Here is a 24,364-nt window from a genome sequence, read left to right on the forward strand (position 1 = left end):
ATTTTTGCCTCCCTGCACAAGACTGTAAGCTTCATGCAGACAAGGGTCTTTTTTTGTCACTGACATATCCCCCAGCCCCTGGAATAGTGCCTGGTACATAGTAGAGGTTCAGAAAATATTTGCTGAATGAATGAATGCTTTCCTGTGCAACATTCCCTGGCACTAATAAGCAATAGACATAGCAGACATTTAGTCAGGTAGTACTAATTCTGAATAAATATTCAATATTCCTGAATGAAGATTAAGGTTTTTTTCTATTAACCTTGATTGGTAAGAATATCTTCTAAATTATCACATGGTTTAAAGTATGAATCCAGAGTTGGAAGACATTGGATTACAGTAAACAAGCCCTGAATGGTTTTCTGGGGCAAGTTAGGGGCAAGTTACTAAACTGCTCTGTGCCTTAGTTTCCTCTGTAAACAACCTCACAAAACTGTGGTGTAGAGTAAATGAGTCCATGCATTTCAAGCCTTAGAACAGGGCCTGGAATGTAGCAAGAGATGAATTAATAAACTGAATTTATAGATTCTTTATTCGTTTAAAAATAATTATATGGGGCTTCCCTGGTGGTGCAGTGGTTGAGAGTCTGCCTGCCGATGCAGGGGACACGGGTTCGTGCCCCGGTCCGGGAAGATCCTGTATGCCGCGGAGCGGCTGGGCCCGTGAGCCATGGCCGCTGAGCCTGTGCGTCCGGAGCCTGTGCTCCGCAACGGGAGAGGCCACAACGGTGAGAGGCCCGCGTACTGCAAAAAAAAAAAAAAATAATAATAATTATATGATATTTTGCAATTAAATTTAAATAGGTCAGCCAGCGTTCAGAAGGAAAAAAAGCATCGATAAATGTACGGTTTGGGTATTTTCCATATTCCTGTTTCTATTACAGTGACGACACACCTAGAATGAATCAAATATTAAATTTATTATGTAATCTCTTTTCTTATAGTGTAACAGCAGTTTTAAAACAGAGCCTGGGAGCTTCATATGAGTCCTTTGTTTTTGATTTCTTACAGATCCTCATATTAAGGTTTCTGGAAAGAAAGAAGATGTTAAGGAAGCCAAGGAAATGATCATGTCTGTCTTAGACACAAAAGTAAGTGAATGTTAAGGACACTCAGATGTCAGAACCTTGTCTCTGCAAGGGCTACTTCATGCTGTTGTGAAAGAACCATTTGGAGAAGAAAAACCAGGAGAAAGTAATGGTGGGTTTTGAAATAAGCACATGTGATTCTACAGTGGATTAAAGTTCTGTTTAAAATTTGAATAGGTTCTCTCATGCTGGGTAATTGAATAATACTCTCTCCCCCCCATATAGATAGATATATTAAAAAATATTGACCCGGATTAGTATAGGACAAGTAATAAAGATTGCAAGAATTAGCATATTTACCTTTACGATATCAGTAGAAAACCAGAATAATCTTCTGTATAGCTCTGTGTGTGTGATGGCATGAAATTTCACAATTTGTCTTGTACATTCTGTCTCTCTACAAGTATATGTAGAGAGAGACAATAGAGAAATTAAAATATGTAAAAATGTATACTCATTTGTGAGAATTTATTTTAATAAACACGTCAAAATCACTTACTATATGCCAGGCACTTAGCCACACCCTTTACAAATATTAATTGGTTTAATCCTTATAACTATCAGCACAGAGATGTTAGGGAATTTGCACAGGATCCAATAGCTGAAAAGTGGGGAGGTGGGATTCAAATCCAGGCTGTCTGGCTCTTAACCACTATGTTTTGCCACCTGGTATTTCACTGAAATGGTTTCTGATCTCTTCCTCTTTATTTCCTTTCCTGTTCCTTTTTGTTGTTGTTTGTTTAATTTTTAAGAAATATTCACCTTATAATTATTAAATATTTTAGGACATCCAAAAAAGGATATCTTTTTTTCTCTTTTTAGAGGATAAACTAAAAGAAGAACTAAGTTTAAAATCCAAAGTATTTAATGGATATAAGTCTAAAATTTAAGAATTCAGAAAATGTAAACCTATTGATATTTTTAACATCTTGTCGTATTTGACTTTTAAATTTTACTTTGTAAGGACTTAAGAATTTCAATATCAATTTTATGAGAAAACATTTCATCTCAGTCTTTATAATTTTATAGCACTGCATTTTCCCAAATTAAATACATGGATTCCAGTCTGACTGTAATTATTCATTATGTTTTAGAATTTTACATTTTGCTTTAATGTAACTAACAAATCTTACACTCCGTATTGGTTTTCTTAAGCCTTTTTACTGCTAGAGATGCATACTTTGTGGTATCTTCCTCACTCTTACTCCTACCGGCAAGAATAATTTATCTACTTTGTAAAATCTGACATACGGTGATAGAGAAGTTGTGAAATGTTTGCAAATACTTTTTTATTCCATTTTGAATTTTATTGTTATTTCTAGTTTTCTATCATTGTTCAACGTTTCTACTAACATACATGTATTCACTCTTGTAATTGTTTTCATCTGTTTTTAGTTATTTGAATTCTGTTTCATGAATAATATCTATTAAAGGAAAAATGAGTAATTTTTTTATAATTATACCTAATTTTACTTAAATACTACTGTCCCAAAAATTATCTTGGTAAAAAGTATATCTTTCTATTTTTTCTGACAAATCTGTCTTTAAATGGAAATTTCTTTTTTATTAGCCAAGGAGAAATAGATAGAAATTGAAAAATTTATAGATTAAGATGATCTTATTAAGAAATGTAAGATTTTCCACTGGGTCACTTTTAGTTAGTCCTATTCCTTTGGGGGAAAAGTGGTTTTTAGGAGTTGTTCCTTCTGTTTTCATGCATCAAGAAATAATACATTATTTCCACGTAGAGCAATCGGGTCACCTTGAAGATGGATGTTTCACATACAGAACATTCTCATGTAATCGGCAAAGGTGGCAACAATATTAAGAAGGTGATGGAAGAAACAGGATGCCACATCCACTTTCCAGATTCCAACAGGAATAATCAAGCAGAAAAAAGCAACCAGGTGCTTTGTCTTTTCACATGAACTTTTATGGGACAAATTAAAGTTTGAATTTTCTGTATGCATGACTTTTTTGGGAGATGAGAGCAAAAGAGTAATCGTGAAGATGGCATTTAGTAGGGATTGTATGTCCCTCTCCAAGGAGACTGAAGGTGCTCTTCCTTTTTAAAGAGATGAGTTGTAGATGGGCCATAAATGCTTGATCTCTAAATGGTTTGTAGAAGACAGGGAAGGATATCATGGCAACATAAAACGAAGTCCCTATGAAAGGCTCGGAAAGGCATGTATGTGAGTTAGGAAAGGACCTGAAAGCTTGCCTAGTCCAGGCACCTATTGATAGCTGGGATTCTGTCTGCAGCATCGCACAGGTGGTCCTCCAGGCTACCCTGGAGCACCTTCTGAGAGGCAATGTATGAGTGTCTGACTTCCTCACATTGACTGAATTATGGCTCTGTTTTATACACATTTTTTTCTCGTTCTTGTGTTTGGAAACAAATGGAACTCACCTGTCTACATGAAAACGCTGTCAGTACTTGAAGAACAGATGGTGTTCTTTGTGTTATTTGGAAGTTTTCTCTCCTCTAATCACAATATAGAAACTGTGTTGGCCACAAAGATGAATACGATATAGTTTTTTCTCTGTGGGGACTAATGGTGACAGTGGGACACACACATAAAGAACTAGATAGGAAGCCATGGTAAAAAGCAAGAGCAGTAATCAAAATATTTGATGGCTGATACGGCATGGGCATGGCCCATGAGAGAGCACTGTCCTGGAGCCCCACCCCCTTGCCCTAACGCCAAGAGTAATTCTTTAGTTGATGGATCATAGGAAAGCCTAGGAGATCCCAGGAGAGGGCTGTTGGAGCAGCAGTTTTTTTGCCAACTAGCGTGAAGGAGTTCATTATTTTGAGAACTTAGTGTGGCACTATCATTGCACATCTCGTATTCAGAGAGTTTTTATAAAAAGGGAGAAAATGCAGTGAACACGAGAAATTGTGAAGAGGGCAGGATGGGCTCGTGGGGGCTGGGAGGTTTTAGCTAAGTCCAGGAGGTGATGTTGTTCCGTTGACACACATCACCAGAGCTTGTTAAAATCCAAATTCTGATTAAGTAGCTCTGGGTTGGTGCCTGAGATCCCTCATCTTTAACAAACTCCCAGATAGGCGATGCTGTTTTATCCTGGACGACACTTTGAGTAGTGAGGGTATAGATAACTGGGAAAGCACATGTGGGTTCAAGTACAATAAATCTAACTCTGCGTTTTCTTTTTTTGCAGGTATCTATAGCAGGACAACCGGCAGGAGTAGAATCGGCCCGAGTTAGAATTCGGGTAACTATTTATTACCTTTAGTACTGTAAATCAATGTCAGCGATGTCTGCATTATAAGGCAACAAAAATACCATAATTTATCAATTTATAACCAAATCATATGTTCAACATGTAGGAAATGGTGACAGAAATTGTATTAATGTATCAGAGGTGTTTCTTAGAGACGTTCTGGATTTTATCTGGCTTGATTTCTCTGATGATTTTGAAATGATCAAAAAGACGCCTGAGGAAAAATGCCACAGGCAGCTTAAGTTACAAACTCTCAGGTTTCACAAAAGGCTCCTTTCATTTAAAAAACTTTATATAGTCTACCCAAGCTTGTGGCTGTAATAAAAGCATTATGTTTTAAAATTCCATCTTCAGAAAAGAATGAATGAACTACACACATCTCTAAATGTACAATGACTTAACTATCTGCCCTGGGTTCTGTAATTCCATTTTAGGAGCTGCTTCCTTTGGTGCTGATGTTTGAGCTGCCGATTGCTGGAATTCTTCAACCAGTGCCCGATCCTAATTCCCCCTCTATTCAGCACATATCACAGACGTACAACATTTCAGTGTCATTTAAACAGCGGTCCCGAATGTATGGTGCTACTGTGATAGTACGAGGGTCTCAGAATAACACAAGTGCTGTGAAGGTAAGTGGTTTAGGTAATTCCGAACATTGTAGGTGTACAAATCACGCAAGTTTTATTTTTAAAGGATTTTAAAAGTAATTTGTTTTCCAGAATTTTTTCTCATAGTACATTCTGGTTCTTAGAATGTGTTGAGTTTTTCCATAGCTGTCTGAAGTGCAGTAGAATCTTTCCCTTCAACGTGGACAGTTACCGTATAGGCCTACTTCTTTCCCACCCTTTTCTTCTAGGAAGGAACTGCCATGCTATTGGAACATCTCGCCGGGAGCTTGGCGTCAGCTATCCCCGTGAGCACGCAACTAGATATCGCAGCTCAGCATCATCTCTTTATGATGGGTCGGAATGGAAGCAACATCAAACATATCATGCAGAGAACGGGTGCTCAGATCCACTTTCCCGATCCCAGTAATCCACAAAAGAAATCCACCGTCTACCTCCAGGGCACCATTGAGTCTGTCTGTCTTGCAAGGCAATATCTCATGGTAGGTTTACTGAAGTTGATGGTACGATTTTTTTTTTTTTTTTTTTTACCTCTTTGAGTACAGTGTTTGTTGCTGCCCGTACTGTACCAATGTGGTATTTATGGAAGCACTTTGAAATCCTGGTCAAATAAGCAACTTACTTGGTAAAAGGAAATAAAAGAATAAGGTACATAGTGCCTCACAGACTTAATTTCAATAGATAGGTGAGTAATTTCCTTTTAGTATTTTTTTAACTTACACTAAGCAACAGAAGAGGTTACATTGAAATAACTGGCTGTATTTTGTGGAAGGTGCTTATTTTTATTTGACGTGTAATATTAGTTTGAAGATGGTTATTTTTATTTAATGTGTAGTATTAGTTTGCGTTAGCCAAAGAAGTCTTCTGTTTAAACAGAAAAGTTAAAAATTAACACACTGAAAATTTTACCCTCAAAGATGTAAATTTTGGTAGCATGAAACATTTGAGCATTTCATAAATCTCTGATAAAATTTTAAAAATGCTGTTTAAGCCATGAATTTGAGTGTCATGCATTGAAGAAAAATAACAGTTATATAACTTACTACTGCTTCCAGTTTATAATTTTCAATATTTCTATCCTTCCTATATTCACTTAAAAACCCAGTGTGTAGATTGATGTGTAGTAACAAAATGGACTGAAATACTGTGGACTCACAAGTATTCTTATTAAAAACACCATTATATTCTCCTGTTCAGGCTAGACCTTTAGTGACATTTGAATCCATAAGCTTCAGGTGTGACATTTGCTGTTATTAACTTGCAGAATCTGTTCTTGAGAAACTTTCAGAAGATCCAGATTTGTATTGTTGATTCCATTCCTCTGACAGATGAGAACTTGTTATAATCATTAAGGATTATAATATATAATTTTAAGAATTAATTTTTAATTTTCTTAAAAGCCAGGCTTACTTAGGCTACTTTTAATATATGGCTAGTTAGAGAGCATATTTGTATTCAAAGATTATTATGATTACTCTCCATATTTTCTTTTCTGTGCTTTTCAAGTTCTTTAGATATTATTTTGAGTTAGTAAACTTTTCAAGCCATCAGCACAGTTATGAATTCATATTCATACTTTGATCACACCTGCCAAAAATACAGGTGTGCAGTGAGACATATTATTAAACAATACTGAAAGACATGAGGGAGAGATAAATTAAATGGCTTTAACTTACATTTTAAATACCATCACCGGGCTTCCCTGATGGCGCAGTGGTTGAGAGTCCGCCTGTCGATGCAGGGGACACGGGTTCGTGCCCTGGTCCGGGAAGATTCCACGGTGCCGCGGAGCGGCTGGGCCCGTGAGCCATGGCTGCTGAGCCAGCGTGTCCGGAGCCTGTGCTCTGCAACGGGAGAGGCCACAACAGTGAGAGGCCCGCGTACCGCAAAAAAATAAATAAGTAAATAAAATAAAATAAATAAATAAATATCATCACCATTTTTTTTATAGCAGTGTGCTTATAAACATCACTTATCCAGACGAGAAATGGAACTTGGTGATTTCATTTTAATTCTAGTATGTTTGATGGTAATTTCTTCTGATAATTATGTACAAATCCATCAATCTGTACATCGTAAAAATGTATGGGATCTGGTTCCTATACTAAGTAGATTAGGGGCCAGGAAGACAACATCAGAGAAAAAAAGTGCTAAACTCTGCCATGCTAAAGAGTGAGATAGTGAAAAGAAGGGGTGATAGTAGCATTTTACTCCAGGAAGGAGGTAAGGTTTGAGCTGTGTCAGAAGAGAAGTAGGAATTGGGTTGGCAAAGAAGCCTTTTGATGAGTTAAGATACCAATGTCAGAACCTGTTTAAAAGATAGTCAAGAGGCTGGTCTAGCCTGGAGGAAGGGGCAGACATGTACACATAAACCTGTGATTGCACCAGCAAAGCCGAGCTGAAATGTGGAGATTTTTAAAGGCTGATACATATTTAGATTTCATTCAGGAGACAATAAAAAGCCTCCACTGTAAGTTTTTGAGCCAGGGCACAAGATTAGTATCCTTGATGTGGCTGAGAATCTAGTTTCTGGTGTCACTAACAAAACTGAAGTCAGAGAATGGAGGAATTTTCCAAGGTGGAGAGTAGATAAAGAATTCAGGGCCAAAAATAAACGTAAGACACGTTTTTGTCATCCAAAAAATAGTTTCTACCCCTCAACATTATTTGCACACCAGCCTTCTAAGCTATGTGAAGGTATATAATTTAGCTTAATACTTTGGTTTACTCTTTAAATCTATAAAAGATTGTATTATCTGTAGGCATGTGAAATTATTGGATGTTTAAATAAGTAACTTTTTTACCTCTCACCCTTTCCACTGTGACATTTCCTAGGGTTGTCTTCCTCTTGTGCTAATGTTTGATATGAAGGAAGAAATTGAAGTTGACCCACAGTTCATTGCTCAGTTGATGGAGCAGCTCGACGTCTTCATCAGTATTAAACCAAAGCCAAAACAGCCGAGCAAGGTTGGTTCAGAGTCTGGGCCCAAAGAGAACCATGCATCACCTCACGTTCTGTATAGTGTTATTTTCATATAAATGTGTATTTGCATATACATGGAACTAAATATTCTGTATAATATACATCGTTATATATTATATTTAGTTATTTTATATAAATGTAAATTTGTAACAGCATTCATTACTGATCTTTTTTTTTAATATATATGTTGGTTTTTGGAGTCCATTTGTAACCATCATTTTAATGACATATATGGGAAGGAAAGAGAAAACATTTTCTTATTAATTTGCAATCTGGTAACTTTAAACGTTACTAACTTGCCGGAGAGTTGGTAAGGCTAAATAAATGTTGTGTTATGTGCATATGTGTATGTGTACACATCCAAGGCAATTAAAAAAATACTTAGTTTACTTACTAATTGTGAGCCACTGTGCTAGCCCTGGAGATTTAAAGAATAGGCGCCATTGTCTGTCATATATACTTTATTGTTTGTTTTGGGGTTTTTTTTTGCGGTACGCGGGCCTCTCACTGCTGTGGCCTCTCCCGTTGCGGAGCACAGGCTCCGGACTCGCAGGCTCAGCGGCCATGGCTCACGGGCCCAGCCGCTCCGCGGCATGTGGGAACTTCCCAGACCGGGGCACGAACCCGTGTCCCCTACATGGGCAGGCGGACTCTCAACCACTGCGCCACCAGGGAAGCCCTGTCATGTATACTTTAAATAATGAAGTATCTCCAGTTCAGCCTTCTTGGAACTTCTCCTCTAAGATGCTGCAAAGTTTAATGGGATAATTCTGGCGTTATTAAGTGCTAGTGAGAGTTTGAGGAAAGAGGAGTTTTCCTACATTAAAGCATGTAAGTTGATACAGCCACTTTGAAAAGCAACTTGTGATCATCTGCTCACACTGAAAACACGGATACCCTACCCTCAGTGATGCACTTCTACTTATACATGCCGAAGAAACCTTTGTATCAGAAGCCAAAGGACAAGAATGGTGTTGAATAAAAAAAGCAAGTTGTGGGCTTCCCTCGTGGCGCAGTGGTTAAGAGTCTGCCTGCCAGTGCAGGGGACACAGGTTTGAGCCCCGGTCTGGGAAGATCCCACATGCCGTGGAGCAGCTAAGCCTGTGTGCCACAACTACTGAGCCTGCATTCTAGAGCCCACGAGGCACAACTACTGAAGCCCGCACGCCTAGAGCCCATGCTCCGCAACAAGAGAAGCCACCGCAGTGAGAAGCCCGCGCACTGCAACGAAGAGTAACCCCCCGCTCGCTGCAACTAGAGAAAGCCCGTGCACAGCAACAAAGACCCAACGCAGCCAAAAATTAAAAAAAAAAAAAAAAAAAGCAAGTTGCATAATAACATGTACTAAATGATAACATTTATGTATATTTTTAATTATAGCAGGTAAAACACCAAACAGTTGTGCCTTCCATTTTTAAAATTTCTAAACTGAATTTTATCATATATGCATGTATGCATATGGTACATGTATAACATGTATTACTATATACAATTATGTCTGTATGTAAATAATGTGGTATTTAGTGTCCAACGTAAGAAAAAGCATCATGCCTTCTTCAAAAGAAAACTTTAAAGGAGAAGATAGGATTGATTCTAAATGAACTTGATATATTGAGCTTAAAGTTAGAGAATAGAACATTAATTTTATGTATTGGGAAGCTTTGTACTTTACTAATTTGAGTTGACTAGAGTCACTGTACGTACCAGAAGGAAAAGATACAGTCAGAAGAGACTTTGCATGTAAAGATGGACAGGCACAGGAAGATTTCTGGAGTTCAGCAAGAAGTGAGCAGAGGTCAGGGGAAAAGAGATTTTAAGTGAGAACTCTGAAGCCTTACAGCATCCAGGGCTGTTTAATTATGCCTCACAGGCCCCGAGGCTGACTACTGCTTTAACTGCTGTCTCAGCCACACATTTTCTTTATTGTCCACTGGAGGCTTTCCCCCTTGGGTTCACATTTCCAATTTTCCAGATGAGTCCATTGAAGAAAAAAAGAAGATTTATTGTTTGGAAATTCATTTTACTATAAGCTTTGCCACAAGTATGTCATCAATGAGGAAGAGTGGTAAATGTCAGATGTAAGTGACTATTATTATGCAGTCTGTATATGGTGACATGTTTGATTTGTTTTGTAAAGATAAGATAAAGGGGGGAAAGCTTTAATGTAGAGACAAGAGGATATAAATGAGAATGGGCTGTAGAGACAGAAGGACCCAAGTTCCAGTCCTCTAGCTGCTCCTCCACAGCTGTGCTATGACCTTGGGTAAGGCCCTTGTCCTCACTGAACATGAATAATAATTCCACCCCATGAGGTTTTGCAGGAATTAGAATATATGTGCGGCTTCCATCACAGTGCCTGGGACACAGGACACACCCAATAAATGGTAACTAACATTTTATGGTTTTACCAAAAGGAGTAAACTTAGGAAATATGTGGTTAGAATTTGCAGTTGATGTTAAAGCATCATTCATCCATTCCCTGCGTGGAATTCTTATTACCATATTCATTTCTCAGCCCCCTCCCCAATTCATTGTAGACTACTTGCATGTCACTTTTTTCTTTCTCATTATGTGTTTTCATAGTCTGTGATTGTGAAAAGTGTTGAGCGAAATGCGTTAAATATGTATGAAGCAAGGAAATGTCTCCTCGGACTTGAAAGCAGTGGGGTTACCATAGCAACCAGTCCATCCCCAGCATCATGCCCTGCCGGCCTGGCATGTCCCAGCCTGGATATCTTAGCTTCCGCAGGCCTCGGACTCACTGGACTAGGTATAAAATTTATTATTATAGCCCTTCTCAGCCTCTGGGGGATTGCTTATCCAGTTTCCTTTCTTTCTACTGTTTGGGGCTACATTTTAAAGGCTGTTTTTTCCTCTTCAGGCCCTACGATCAGGTGAAAAGCAACAAAACTCGAATCAATCCATTTTGATTTTTTTGTTAGACTCTATAGATTTCTGTCTCCCAGATTCTTTTTATTTTGGCGTAAGTAATCAAGGTCTGGCTGTTGTATTTTCGGTGGCTGTGTTTGTTCTTCTAAATTAAGAATGCCATTGAGAGTGAAGTGAGCCGGCTGACTATAATTTATGTGTTTGTTCTCTCCTGCATTTGCAATATTGCCACTAGTCCCTAGAGATAAAGATTATCCAGTTTGCTTTTCAAAAAGTAATTGCAGACCTGCATGAGGGGTGGGGAGGGGGGAGGAGAAAGGAAGCAGAACCCTCAGTCCTAGTGATTAGGCCTGCCTTGCCCAAACACAAAGGAGATCTAGCCTGCGGCCACCATGGGAAACAAACCAACCTGCATTTATATCTAAGGTGAAGGAGAGAAAGATGAAAGAAAAACATCATCTTGGTGCTTTAGTTCTTTAAGAAAGCAGGGTGAGCCACTTAATAGGCATGGTGTGATATGCATTGCCTCATTTACGGATTCCCATCTTGTAGGAGGAAGTTCATTGCTATATTACAGTTATTCTAGGTTCACTACTTTTTGCACATTTGTCAGTAGCCATTATATAAAAAGTTAATGCAATAACCCTCGCAGATCATTCTACCAAGTTCAGTGTTGAGACAGAAAAAAATACTCTCAGCAGTCTTTCAAATTTTTAATAGCTATTCTTGCTTTTTAAAAATGTAATATGGTTATAATATGATTAAGATTCCAAGTATCCCTGCCCAGACACCATTACCAGTAAAGACAGATTTTCCCCCTTGGCCCCTAATCTCCCAAAGTTGTCCCTTCCACTGAAGATTCTGAACAGAGTTGTAATAACACAGCAATGCATGTGAGTCAGGAAATGCCAATCAGGCAACTTAGCAGGAACTGAGTTCTTCCTGCACTAGAGAGAAAAAAAGTGAGCAAAGATCATAGTGATTTAATTTTAAGATGTTTTCATGGCTATCTCTAGCCTCTAATACTTAATGCTTTAAGTATTCCTGGGAACTTATTTATACAAACTCACATTTCACTCTAGAACATATTTGAAATGCCCGAAGGGAAATTTCATTACTAAATCAAAGATTAAATCCTTAAAACAAGCAAAAAGCGGAAAAACAATTCTTTTTTCTGAGAAAAGTCTTCATACGCATTGAGATGGACCCAAAGACGTCATGTATGGACAGTCATACACAGTATGAAAACTGTTCCGGGTGGGCCAGCCTCTGCAAATGGACTGAAGGGAGATATTCTGTTGCAGGAAAACGTCCCCCTAGTCACCGCTAATTGCAAGTGGTTTAAAAAGAGTTTGTTTGGAAGCAGGTGACAAGTGAATTAGGCAGAGAAATACAAAATGGGTCTCCACGTGAGCACAGTTTTGTTCATCCTGGCTAGTTGAAGTGATTATGAAGCAACTGATTGGTGCTCTAGGCCCCTGACTACTGTCCTGGTCTGGGCATATCTGTCTTCCATTTCTGTTTGTAGGCAAGTGGGGTCCTGTGTTGGAGTTGTATCATGCAATATTTCATGTGAATATTTGAAAGAAGGTGATCTGTCATTCATATCTTATATTTGGAAAATATCAGACTATATGGATGTGCATTCCAAATGGCAGTATTGATGCCATCTGTATTTTTAAATCTTGAGTTTATGTGTATTGACTTTACATTCATTCATTACAGGTCTTTTGGGACCCACTGCCTTATCTCTCAATACTTCGACAACCCCGAACTCACTTTTGAATGCTCTTAATAGCTCAGTCAGTCCTTTGCAAAGTCCGAGTTCTGGTACCCCTAGCCCCACATTGTGGGCACCTCCACTTGCTAGTACTTCAAGTGCCACAGGTCAGTATTATTTAAGTACAATCAAAGGTGTGTATTCTTAGGTATTAATCAGTTTTTCAGTAAAATTTACTAGTGGTTCCGTTTCCGTAGGGCAGAACTATGGTTCAAAGAATACTGCAGCCAGACAAATTCTCCAAAGTGTAAATCAGCTAAAACAAAGCATAATAAAGCAGTGAGATTTTCATAAAAGTAATATGTAATCTTCAAACGTGACAAGCAGATCAGGAAAAAGGGCATGATGTGCAGGGAGCAGTGGCAAAAGTGCACGAGGGTCACTGACCTGGTAATTAGGAAATGCACGTTCTAGTTTGACAAGTTTGCTTGGTAGTCATATGCACATGCTAAATCTAGCTAGTTTCCTCATTTGTACAGTGAAGAGCTTGGACTAAATACTCTCCAAAATGTTGTTCCATTTTAATACTTCTTGTATGTTTTTATAGTAATGTGTTAAACCTGTTAACAGAGAGGTATCAAAATTGAATTCTCAGTTTGCAGCAACAAAAATGACTGTTTTTGTTGTTACTGAAAAGAATAAAATAATGCTTGTTGATTCTGAGTTTATTCCTGTCTAATGTCTGTCTTCATGAAATGCTGTTGTAGGTTTTTCTGCTATACCACACCTTATGATTCCGTCTACTGCCCAAGCCACATTAACCAATATTTTGTTGTCTGGAGTGCCCACCTACGGGCACACAGCTCCATCTCCCCCTCCTGGCTTGACTCCTGTTGATGTCCATATCAACAGTATGCAGACAGAAAGCAAAAAAATCTCTGCTTCATTAAATGGACACACACAGGTAATGCCCTTCGGCAAGAATCACGTGATCTATGCTGTTTGTAAGAGATAAGCCACTGGTAACGCGTTTAAACTTCACCTGAGATGAATTTTAGAATTGTGACCATATCTCTGTGTTGTTTTCTATTATTATTTCAGTCTCCGAATATAAAATATGGTGCAATATCCACTTCATCGCTTGGAGAAAAAGTGCTGAGTGCGAATCATGGTGATCCATCCAGACAAACAACTGCATCTGAGCAGGCATCTCCCAAATCAAACTCTGCAGAAGGTATCTTTCCTTCTGAACTTGGGCCTGCTCTGTTGATTGGATAAAGGGGATTGTAGAAAGTATGTGCAGCGATTTGGAGTGGGTTTTTCTAACTAGTCATGATTCACCCTCCCTCAAGACTGCAGAGAGACAGTATCTTGAGTGAAATTCCAAAGAACATGGTGAAAGAGCACTTTGCCATAGAAAGAACCACTTTCCCATGACATTGGCCTTTCCTAAATTAAAGTGAATGTAATTGTGCAGCAGGAAAGCATTAACTTACTAAGTGTGTGTGTGTGTGTGTGTGTAATTTTTTCCCAAGTAGAGTATTTCTTTTAATAACACCTTCATCCTTAACAATCTTTAAAGAAACATGAGGGTCTTCCAATTTCATCATGAGTTTTTGAGGTAGCCTGAATTTAAGGCATCTTCTCTGTAGCTGAAAGCTGTTATGCTTTTGTCTCCATAGAATTGGATTCTGATTTGTTTCCATTGCAGGTGACTGTTGATAGTAAGATGATGTCTGGATTTTTGCTTTTTTCTCTCTTCTTCTGCAGGTTGTAATGATGCTTTTGTTGAAGTAGGCATGCCCCGAAGTCCTTCCCATTCTGGAAATGCTGGTGACTTGAAACAGATGATGGGTCCCTCCAAAGTTTCCTGTGCCAAGAGGCAGACAGTAGAACTGTTGCAGGGCACAAAAAACTCACACTTTCAGTATGTATTTTAATTTTAAAATCCCTTGATCCTTTGAAAGAAAGTGTATAACAGGCTGGATTTGTGTTAAACTCAATAGTTAGCGCTCTTTGGTTCAAGTGCATTTGACATTATCCATGGGTTTTTCATTTCTCTTTATGATTACCTTCTCTTTTTACTTTTAAAAATTTTATTAAAAATAGTATCTGATAACTTTCACCCTTGTTATAAAACAAAATTCAGGTGAGTAAATGTAAAGATCAAATTGACTTTATTCAACAATTCATGAATTGGCAGCATCCCATTTAACAAATAGAAAGGAGCTCCAAAGAGCTGCAGAAAGAAGAGGTTTTTAAAGGCAGAAAGGGTGCGGGAAAAGGAAGTCATAAAGAAACGATTATTTCAGGCAAGGTCACCTTCCTTTGGGAGAAGGCAGGGGTCGATCAGGTGGGTTACCTCACTAGTGTTGGCCAGGAAATTCCAGACAGGACTGGTTAAGATTACATTCCTAGGAGAGGCTGAAACTGCAGTGAGGTTAGGTATCAGGTCTTGGTTTGTGGATATGGGGCTTAGTACAAGTGACTCCATTTTGGGCCTGTTGTCCCTTTTTTCACAATTCTCTCCTTTTGATCAGACTTTCAGCCCAAGTGAGAGATGTGATCAAAATTTAAGGCATTAGCACCACTCTCAGCTACCTCTCTATAGTTTAGTCCTTATAGCTTTTACTGATCCTCTGTGTGGTGTTCACAGGTCATGATTCTTTTTTTTGCTATTGAATCTCTGTGGTGTTCACAGGTCATGACTTCAGGCTCACAGTTGTTTTAGTCAGTCATTTTCTTCCTTTCTTTTCTGGCATTCCAGTTTTAGGGAGGTCATTTGCTCAGTGGTTAGTGGCTGCAAACATACATTTAAAGCTTTTGAGAGAATTCAATGCACCAGGGAGACTACTATGACTGTTATAAGTAGAATCATTTCCAATGTTTGGAGGGCAGTTCGGAGCCATAGTCCCCCAGACCCAAACCAATCAAAATCAAATAAGTCAAAGAAAGACCCTGCGGAAGGAGTCCTTTTTTTAAGCCAAGTGGCTTGCTCAGTGATTTTAGTTAACTGAGTTTCCACTAGCCCAGAATGTTAATCCAGGTTCAGCATGTAGTGTTGGCCACAGCACAGACACTCCCTTGTTCAGCTAAAAGATAATCAAAGGCTATTCTATTATCAAGAACAAATTTGGGGGCTTCCCTGGCGGCGCAGTGGTTGAGAGTCTGCCTGCCGATGCAGGGGACACGGGTTCGTGCCCCAGTCCGGGAAGATCCCACATGCCGCGGAGCGGCTGGGCCCGTGAGCCATGGCCGCTGAGCCTGTGCGTCCAGAGCCTGTGCGGTGCGTCCGGAGCCTGTGCCCCGCAACGGGAGGGGCCACAACAGTGAGAGGCCCGTGCAAAAAAAAAAAAAAAAAGGAACAACTTTGGCCAGAGAATCTAAGGAATTCTGTTGGGCAGCTACTGTCTTGGTAGATTTTGCAGTATCTTCAAGAGTTAAGGAGAGATTCCTGATTATAGTTTCATTTACATTTACTCTTAACCCTGGGAGTAGGGCCCTGCTATGGAATGTGAATCCTGAACCATGAAAGCCTCCTGGACTTTTCTAACTCTGCAATATAAATTCAGGGGAGTCGTCCAATGAAGTGTCTCAGTTTGTTTGTAAATAGTTAGGGACACAGTTAGATAACTCAAGAGGCATTGCCCTGTTATGCACCAGCCATCTAGGCACCCATATGCCCGAGGAGAACGATAACCACCACAGACAAAGATAAATACTGTTGGGGCACAAACCACTCCCACTAAAGTGGTGCTGTTCATGGATTCATTTGCAGGGATTGTTGCATTTGCCCATTCAAGCCATGAGTCATTTAAGTTTTCAGTGCATTTGGGAAGTAAATCTCCTAACCTGAAATAAAAAGTTCTAAATTACAGAGGTTACCTCCCTAAGCAATGGCCTGAGAGATTCAGATGACTGTATTATCTTTCTGGATCAATGCTGGACAGAGTAAAGGAAAGAAAAAGAGACGAAAAAGGTTTCATATTTAATTAAAATGTGAAGTCTTGCTCTGGGGTGTCAGGAGGAAGCAGTCTGCCTCAGTGTCAGCTACTTCTCCAACTAGTCAGTTTGATTTTGAGGTCTCCAGCTGGTTGTACAGGACCAGATGTCAGGTGGGGACTTCTTCAGCTGTGAGATGTGTACCTAAGTCTCTGAAGTTTGGCTGCCATCTTAAGTAGTGAAGAGGATCTGGTATAGTCCCTTCCAAGGAGACTCAAGGACCGTCTTTGTTCTTAGTGATTCCAAATCAGAAGGGTGGGAGAAAATTGGAAACATAAGTTTGGAGAATTGTGGCTAGATATTTGAAGGGAACTAGAAGAATTCAGGATCCAGTCCAGTTTACAGGAATATAACAAAACCTCAAAATTAATAGCACTAGAATCTAATATCTACAAAAGTACAAACATTTTTCTCTCTACAGTTACTTCCATTTTTTTAAAACAAAAGATAATTGCAGTTAAACTAATTTGTTTGCTTTAAAATTGGCTTATTTACATAAGTGCAGCAAGAATAGTGATTGTATTGTATGAGTACTTTTTAAAACTGCTTTGCAGGAACTTTTCATAAGGAATCTCAGATTGAACTCTTAAAAGCCTCTGAGGCCAGAAAGCCAAGCCAAGGACTCGCCATCAGATTTTACCTACAATACCTATAGTTTGGGTGAATTCCTCTCTTCATAAGGTCCCCAAAATAACCTGAAGTGCCTGGGCCTGCCAGGAAATGACCTTCCTGACTCACTGGGTAAGGCTGCCAGGAACCCTGTAATCAGAGTACCAGGCCAGTGTTTTTCAAGGGGCTTTATTGGATTTATTAAGTTAACCTTAGTTCCTTAAAGCTGTCAGATCATATCTGAGTCTGTGTACGTCTCTCTCAAATATGACATTTCAGTCAAAGCTTTGGTAATATAGCCAGTGTTTCCAATGTGTTCTGTTACAAGGAGAACAGATTCTTATTGACCTTTGCAAATAACTAACTGTATTGCTGTGCAAAGAATACAGAAGAGTTTCCAAAGAGTTTCTGGAGGGATCAGGTAGGGAGAAAAGTAAATGTTTTGTCTTTGTTTACAAAGGTATACTTTACCAAATTGCTGTAAGTCATCGATAACTTAGGAAAAAAGGTTTCCTTAAATCTGGAAAAACAAAACATTAAGGATCTAGCAATTTTTCAAACAAAAAAAATCATTAAAAAATTATGATCATTCTCCTCAGTTCATTTAGTCCCATGTACAATAATTGATATTTGTTCTGTTTGAATCCACTTCAGTTTTATGACCTTTATGTTATCAGAAACATGCACTTGTTAAAATCCTTCCCATGAATCTCCTTGAAGATGAAACACTTTTGTAAGAACACTTTTGCAGAAGCATCTAAGACAGTAAGTCTCTGTAAATGACAAAGACTTAAAAATGCCTGTTGTTCAAGATCTGATGAGATTTCATTTGATAAAGAAATGTAGTTATTTCTGTGATATACACCAGTTTACGTTAATATTAATTATGACTGATAACATTATACCTGGACATATCACATCTCTAGGAATTTCACACAGCTCTGGAACACTTATATACTTATACAAATACAAAATAGAGAGGGCTTAGTATTACTTTAATTTGACAATACTTCCCATGTAATTTAACACATCAAAGAAGCCTAATTAGTTTAAGATCTCTCCTTTTATAAGAAGAGGGAACAAATCTTTTGAGATGTGTCCCAGGAGCCCTCTGGAAAATCTCAAAGTTAGTTTGAGGTCAGAAAGATTTCATTTGGGATTTGATTTGGGGGAAGTTTGTCAAAAATATCAAAAGGTTTAAAAACACTTGGTCAAATAGGATCATAGGTCACTGTGAAACAACATTTACTTATCCATTTAACCAAAGTGACAATTGAAGACCACACAGGCAAATATAGAAAGTTAAATAGTTGTTACAGGAAATTATTTTGGTAAAGCACAAAATACTTGCTTTCTAGGCAGATTACTTAAAGGTAAATAACAACCTTTTACAATCTTACTAAGAGCAGGCCAGTAATTCAAAATCACTTGTTCTTTTAACAGAGAGAAAATCAGTTCTGATTTTGCACTGATGTACTTTTGATATTAAAACTCATTTTTTTTCCACTTAAATAAATTCATTCTAATTTTAGCCTGCTTGACCACACATAAAATTCCTTTCCCAAGATTCCTTTCCCACAAACCTTCTACAGTTTGGTCTTATGTTTTCTTCTTTCCCATTCTGCAGTAACCAGTCTCACTTCAGGACAAAATTAGTTTTATTTTCATCAACAAAAATTCCTCTCCATTCCTCATACCTTCTTTTACTGAAAACACACATCCTACTTTCCTTGAATATGGAAATGTTTCCTTATTATTTCTAGTAACTTTAATTATATATATACATATATATATTATAAACATATTTATATAATATATATTTAATTTTTAACCCTAAACAACCTTTTTAGTGAAAAGAAATAAACAGTTGTGTGACTTGACAATATTTTTTACAATGTCTAGAAACATATGCTTTTCCATAGTAAATTTCTCAGTGTGGCACAAAACACGTTTATTAATGTATCCAAATATCTTTAGTTTCTCTGTAAAAAAATAAAAAGGCCCAAAGTGGTAAACCTGTGTTCAGTAATTAATGTTTTAGTATTTTATCTTATTTGGAAATGATCTGGATATTCAATGACAATCCATCATTTACTTTAATTTAGCAAAACTTTGGTTTAGGTTACCAAAAAGATTTTAGAGAAACTATTTTAAAAGTTTACTGAAAGGGCTTCCCTGGTGGCACAGTGGTTGGGCGTCCGCCTGACGATGCAGGGGACACAGGTTCGTGCCCCGGTCTGGGAAGATCCCACATGCCACAGAGCGGCTGGGCTTGTGAGCCATGGCCGCTGAGACTGCGCGTCCGGAGCCTGTGCTCTGCAACAGGAGAGGCCACAACAGTGAGAGGCCCGCGTACCACGGAAAAAAAAAAAAAAAAAAAAAAAAGTTTACTGAAAAACTTTTATCCCACTTAACATCTGTAGTAATCCCCTTTTTTCTGTTGGGGATAAGTTCCAAGACTCTCAGTGGATGCCTGAAACCATGGATAGTCCTGAATTCCTGTGTATACTATGGTTTTTCCTATACATATATACCTATGATAAAATTTAGAGATTAACAACAATAACTAATGAACAATTATAACAATATATTATAATAATGTGGTATCTCTCTCTCACTTTCCCTCTCTCTCTAAATGTCTTATTGTACTGTACTCACCCTTCCTCTTCTTGTGATGAAGTGAGATGATTAAAATGCCTATGTGATGAACTGAAGTGAGGTCAGTGATGTAGGCATCGTGATGTAGTGGTAGGCTGCTGTTGACCTTCTGATGATATATCAGATGGAGGATCTGATCCTGGATCCTTGAGCTATGATGATGTTGATGGTTGGGGAATTCCACGATGGGGTGGAGTGGGGTGGCAAGAAATTTCATCACACTACTCAGAACAGCAAACAATTTAAAACGTGTGACTTATTTATTTCTGGCATTTTTCATTTAATATTTTCAGACTGAGGTTGACTGTGGGTAACTGAAACCATGGAAAGTGAATCCACAGATAAAGGGGGACTACTGGATTCAATTTACTTAATTTATATAAGTACTTAATTTTTTAAAGCCACTTACATAGAGCTCTTTTACAAATTAATTTTGGCAATACCATCCGGAGGTGGAAAATTCAATATATCTGCAACACATACATAGACACACATAAACTGACAGTCATAAACAGAGACCTTTTGGATTCCATTTTTTAATCACTGCTGTGAATCAGGTACAGTAATACAAAATTTCACTAGTTATAAAAAAAAAAAGTTGGATTTAAGTTGTTTTCTGGTAGATGGAATAAGTTAAGTTTACCTGCTCAGATGGCTGAAGCTTTTTACTGTATTTGTGGGGAAGACACTTAAAAATTTTTTGGTCCACCTAAGTTTCAAATGACCTTTTCCCTTTTGTTCATCTTCTGATAAGAATTACCTCTCTAAAAAAAAAAAAAAAAAAAAAGAATTACCTCCCTAAAGTTTGTAGAACATTTACATCTCAAAGGCACAGAGAAAGAATGCAAGTTCCTCCAAGGACTTTGGTTTCTTCCTATAAGGCCAGAATTTCTACAATACTTATAAGCCTTCTGAATAGGGGAGGTTTTAGAATTGGTAAAAGGAATAGGTGGACTTTGAACTGCCTCTACAGCTAGTTTCTAGTTTTGCAAAGATTTGTAAGATAAGGACAGTTGCTCTCAATTCCTCAAAGAATTGGGTTGCAGCCTAAATTACATTATAGTTTGAGCCACCCATCCAACTACATTATCCTTAATTTGCTTTTTTTTTTTTTAAATATCAGGGAGAAGATTTCTAAGGTGGGAACCACAAGATTTCTGTGTTCTGGATTTAGAGCTGTTTGCCTTTGGAATGTTTTAGTAAATCCTTTCACAGAGGCTTTAGAGGGTTTTTCTTCCCCTCTGAGTGCATAGTTTAATTTTAGTTTAAGGGAGGAGACGTAAAAAAAATTCCCATCAGCCTCTGAATATCAGCTTCCAATTTTTGACCAACTGTTGACTGCAGAGCTACTTAAAAAAAAAATCTTTTAACTATCTTGTCAGTTTTCGGTGTGGACAAGCAGTAAATATTTCTGGCAGTATTGAACAACCCCTTAGGCTTAAGAGGTATTCCAGAAGAGGGTGCAAAAAATATTTTATTTTCCTCTCTTTATTGGGTACTACAGACAGAGACCCAGGAGAGCTGACTCTGGTAAGAATTTTCTCCCTTCGTGGGCTTCTGCCAGTTTTCCCAGGATCCCACCTATAGGCTCCAAGTGAGGTTTAAAATAGAGGGTGTAGCTCTAGTATCTACCAGAATTTGGCAAGGTTTTTCATGAATTTTAATTTAGTTTCCCTTAGCTGTTTAAGGGAATAATGTAGCAGTTTATAAGAAAATCCCTCAGAATCTCATCAATTCTGGGAGGAGCTCATTCAGGGGCCCTCCTTTGAGGGTAGATAGGAGGGTGTCTATTGATGCTGAAAAGTCAGCCTCTGTGCACCAGTGCTGAAGCGAATCTTGGAGACAGAGTGTGGGGTGAAGTAGAAGAGAACAGCTTTATTGCTTTGCCGGGCAAAGGGGGCCACAGCGGGCTTGTGCCCTGAAAAATTGTGTGTCCTAACCTGGGAGGATTTGGTGAGCACTGTTATAGCAGTGGTTCAAGGGTGGGGTTGCTGATAGGAGCAGGGTGTGTGCGGGACCTGCACTCCTTTAATCTGGCCTCAGGTGGTCTCCTGATGAGCTTTTCTGGTTCTCAAGGCTGTCAAACCGTGAGTTTCTGTCTGGAATGAGGATTGCTTCGTCAGGCAGTTTGTCTTCCAGTTGTTGGAGTCTTTAGTTCTGTAGAAGAGCTCAAAGATGTTCTGTGTATCCCTTGATGCAGAATCAGCACCCTGCCCCGAGGCTGCACTATTGTTTCTTGACTGCTCCTCCCTTGTCTCTGTATCCCCTCCCTTCCCTAATTAGCAACTGTTCCAATCTGCCCTTTGGAACCCAGGGAAGGTCATAGAGGCTGGAGTCTATTCCCTGCAAACAAGAAACAGGGGACACAGAAAGGCTTCCATGCCTAGGAGCCCCACAGAGTCCCAGTGGTTTCACTGCATGACCACTAACCTGTCAGACATTTGTTTGTGATCTTCTAGTCTCTTCAGAGTGGAAAGGAAATTTAGACAGGATTACTGGAGTGAGTACTCGTATAAAAGAGGATAGGGAGTTCCCTCGTGGTTAGGACTCTGTGCCCTCACTGCTGAAGGCCTGGGGTTTGATCCCTGGTTGGGGAACTAAAATCCCACATGTGCAGCATGGCCAAAAAAAAAAAAAGAGGATAGAGGGGAGCAGTAGTAGTTATGTCAGTCTTATTGTCTCTTGTTTTAGGTACCTCTTGTGTCTTTAATTTTTCATTAGCCTTTTTGCAATGAGTCTTTCATTGAAGCTATTTTGGAATTTTGAAGCCTTTTGGAGTTTTCTGCATTCCAATTAAAATAGCTATACAATTTTTTTTGAGGGGGGGAGTGGGGAGTCCTTGCTTTTAAGTGCACTTCTTAAATGATCTTATATAATTGGAACATTACTCATAATGGCCATTCTAATTGTAGGCCATCTTTAGTAACACTTTGCCATTTTTGTAGATAATTATAGCTTCCAGGACCATAGTTCTTAGATATAAAATAAGCAAGTGTACCAGAAGGTGGAGTGCTTAACTCTTTGAATTTTAAGGATCCCATTTCTTTCAGCTAAGCCGTTTTGGGTTTGGGGGAGCCAGATCAGTATCTAAGAAGGATGTGCTGTGGGCCTGGGGATTGTGTGGTATTTTACAGTGAACCTTGTTCCACGGAAATCTTCTTGAGGTTGGTGGATGACCTAGTGTCAAGCTAACCTGTTCCATGACCAGCTTATTTGAACGCGGGAGTCCTTTGAGTTAGGTGGAGAGTACTTTATCAGCTTTTAAGTGCTTCACCCATGCCCACGAATTTTTGTGGCTTTTTGGCTTCTGAGATTCCTATTAGTGGTAGCTTTTATCTACAGAAAACAAGATAAACACATGCACCTTAACAAATTGGCAGTAACCAAAGGATTTTGCTGTGTCCCAGCCAGGTAAAGGTCTCGTGTATACCACCAACAATTCCTGCCATGGGACCTTGGCCTGGGGAAAGAATTGAACCAACAGACCTCAACAAATGGAGACTGAGGACTAGGGGCTCCACATACATGGAGAACTGATAGTTCCCACATGGATCTTGGGACAGAATCAAGGCCTGGGGGTTTCCACCAATTAATTGACTATTGTGGTCTGAAATAAAGGCTAAGGGCTTGAGCTCCTGCGGATCTCAATCATCTGCAGATCCAGCTGACCTGCCCTGTATTGGAAAGCCAATTAGATTGGGAGCTCAGTGCAAAGAGAGCAGAGCTCAGAACTGAGAGGAAGTTACCTACAGTCCTCAGAAGCAGTGAGAGAGACAGAGAACTCAAAAGGGTTTGCAGGTGCTACACCTGTGTTTCTCATTCCCAGAGTTATTGGAAGTCTCCTTCAGTCCTATTACTGCCATCAAATCTGTTTAAAAAAAAAAATTCAACTGAGTAAGTTTAAAGATCAAATTTACTTTATTCAACAATTCATGAATCAGCAGAATCCCATCTAGCAAATAGAAAGGAGCTCCAAAATGCTGCTGAAAAGAAAACATTTTAAAAGGAGAAAAAAGGAGGGACAAGGAAGGCATAAAGAAAAGAAAGGACTATTTCAGGCAAGGTTACCTTCCTTTGGGAGAAGGCAGTGGTCTGTCTGGTGGATTACCTCACTAGTGTTGGCCAGGAAATTCCAGACAGGACTGGTTAAGATTACATTCCTAGGAGAGGCTGAAACTGCAGTTAGGTTAGGTATCAAGTCTTGGTTTGTTGATGTGGGGTTTAGCACAAGTGACTCCATTTTAGGCCTTCTGTCTCCTTTTTGGTGCCCTTAAATCTTCTCTGTCATCTCCCCCCTTCCTTTAGCTGGTTGGGTTTATTTCTGGATTCCCTAAACCATCTCTTTTGCTCTGAAACTTTAGCATTCTCTCTGCTCTTCAGTAATCAGCAGGGCAATTTTAACTCTCCGATTTTTGCTGTAAGAAATTTTCTTAGTGTGAATTCTCCTTCATTTGGCTTTGAATTTCCAGCTTAAACTATGGCTCCCTTGTTCCAAGGTAGTGAATTGTTCACTTTGGTAATAAATACTTGGCAGTATCATGATT

At 38.8% G+C, this 24,364-nt stretch overlaps 1 protein-coding gene across 2 annotated transcripts in view; it reads left to right on the forward strand.

Moving 5' to 3' along the window:
- Positions 1-24,364, forward strand: part of BICC1 (BicC family RNA binding protein 1) — a gene marked incomplete at its 5' end in the record, with an annotated part of 301,799 nt that overhangs the window by 250,227 nt on the left and 27,208 nt on the right. For both annotated transcript variants that reach the window (XM_082674250.1, XM_082674251.1), the window contains 11 exons: positions 1,011-1,090; positions 2,836-2,994; positions 4,271-4,324; positions 4,768-4,962; positions 5,190-5,441; positions 7,795-7,926; positions 10,526-10,712; positions 12,557-12,718; positions 13,319-13,515; positions 13,653-13,785; positions 14,322-14,478. In XM_082674250.1, the coding sequence (XP_082530376.1) occupies positions 1,011-1,090; positions 2,836-2,994; positions 4,271-4,324; positions 4,768-4,962; positions 5,190-5,441; positions 7,795-7,926; positions 10,526-10,712; positions 12,557-12,718; positions 13,319-13,515; positions 13,653-13,785; positions 14,322-14,478 (1,708 nt within the window). The remainder of the gene's footprint in view (positions 1-1,010; positions 1,091-2,835; positions 2,995-4,270; positions 4,325-4,767; positions 4,963-5,189; positions 5,442-7,794; positions 7,927-10,525; positions 10,713-12,556; positions 12,719-13,318; positions 13,516-13,652; positions 13,786-14,321; positions 14,479-24,364) is intronic.

This window comes from Grampus griseus (genome assembly GCF_964374135.1).
Source record: "Grampus griseus genome assembly, chromosome: 16".
NCBI classification, from domain to species: domain Eukaryota; kingdom Metazoa; phylum Chordata; class Mammalia; order Artiodactyla; family Delphinidae; genus Grampus; species Grampus griseus.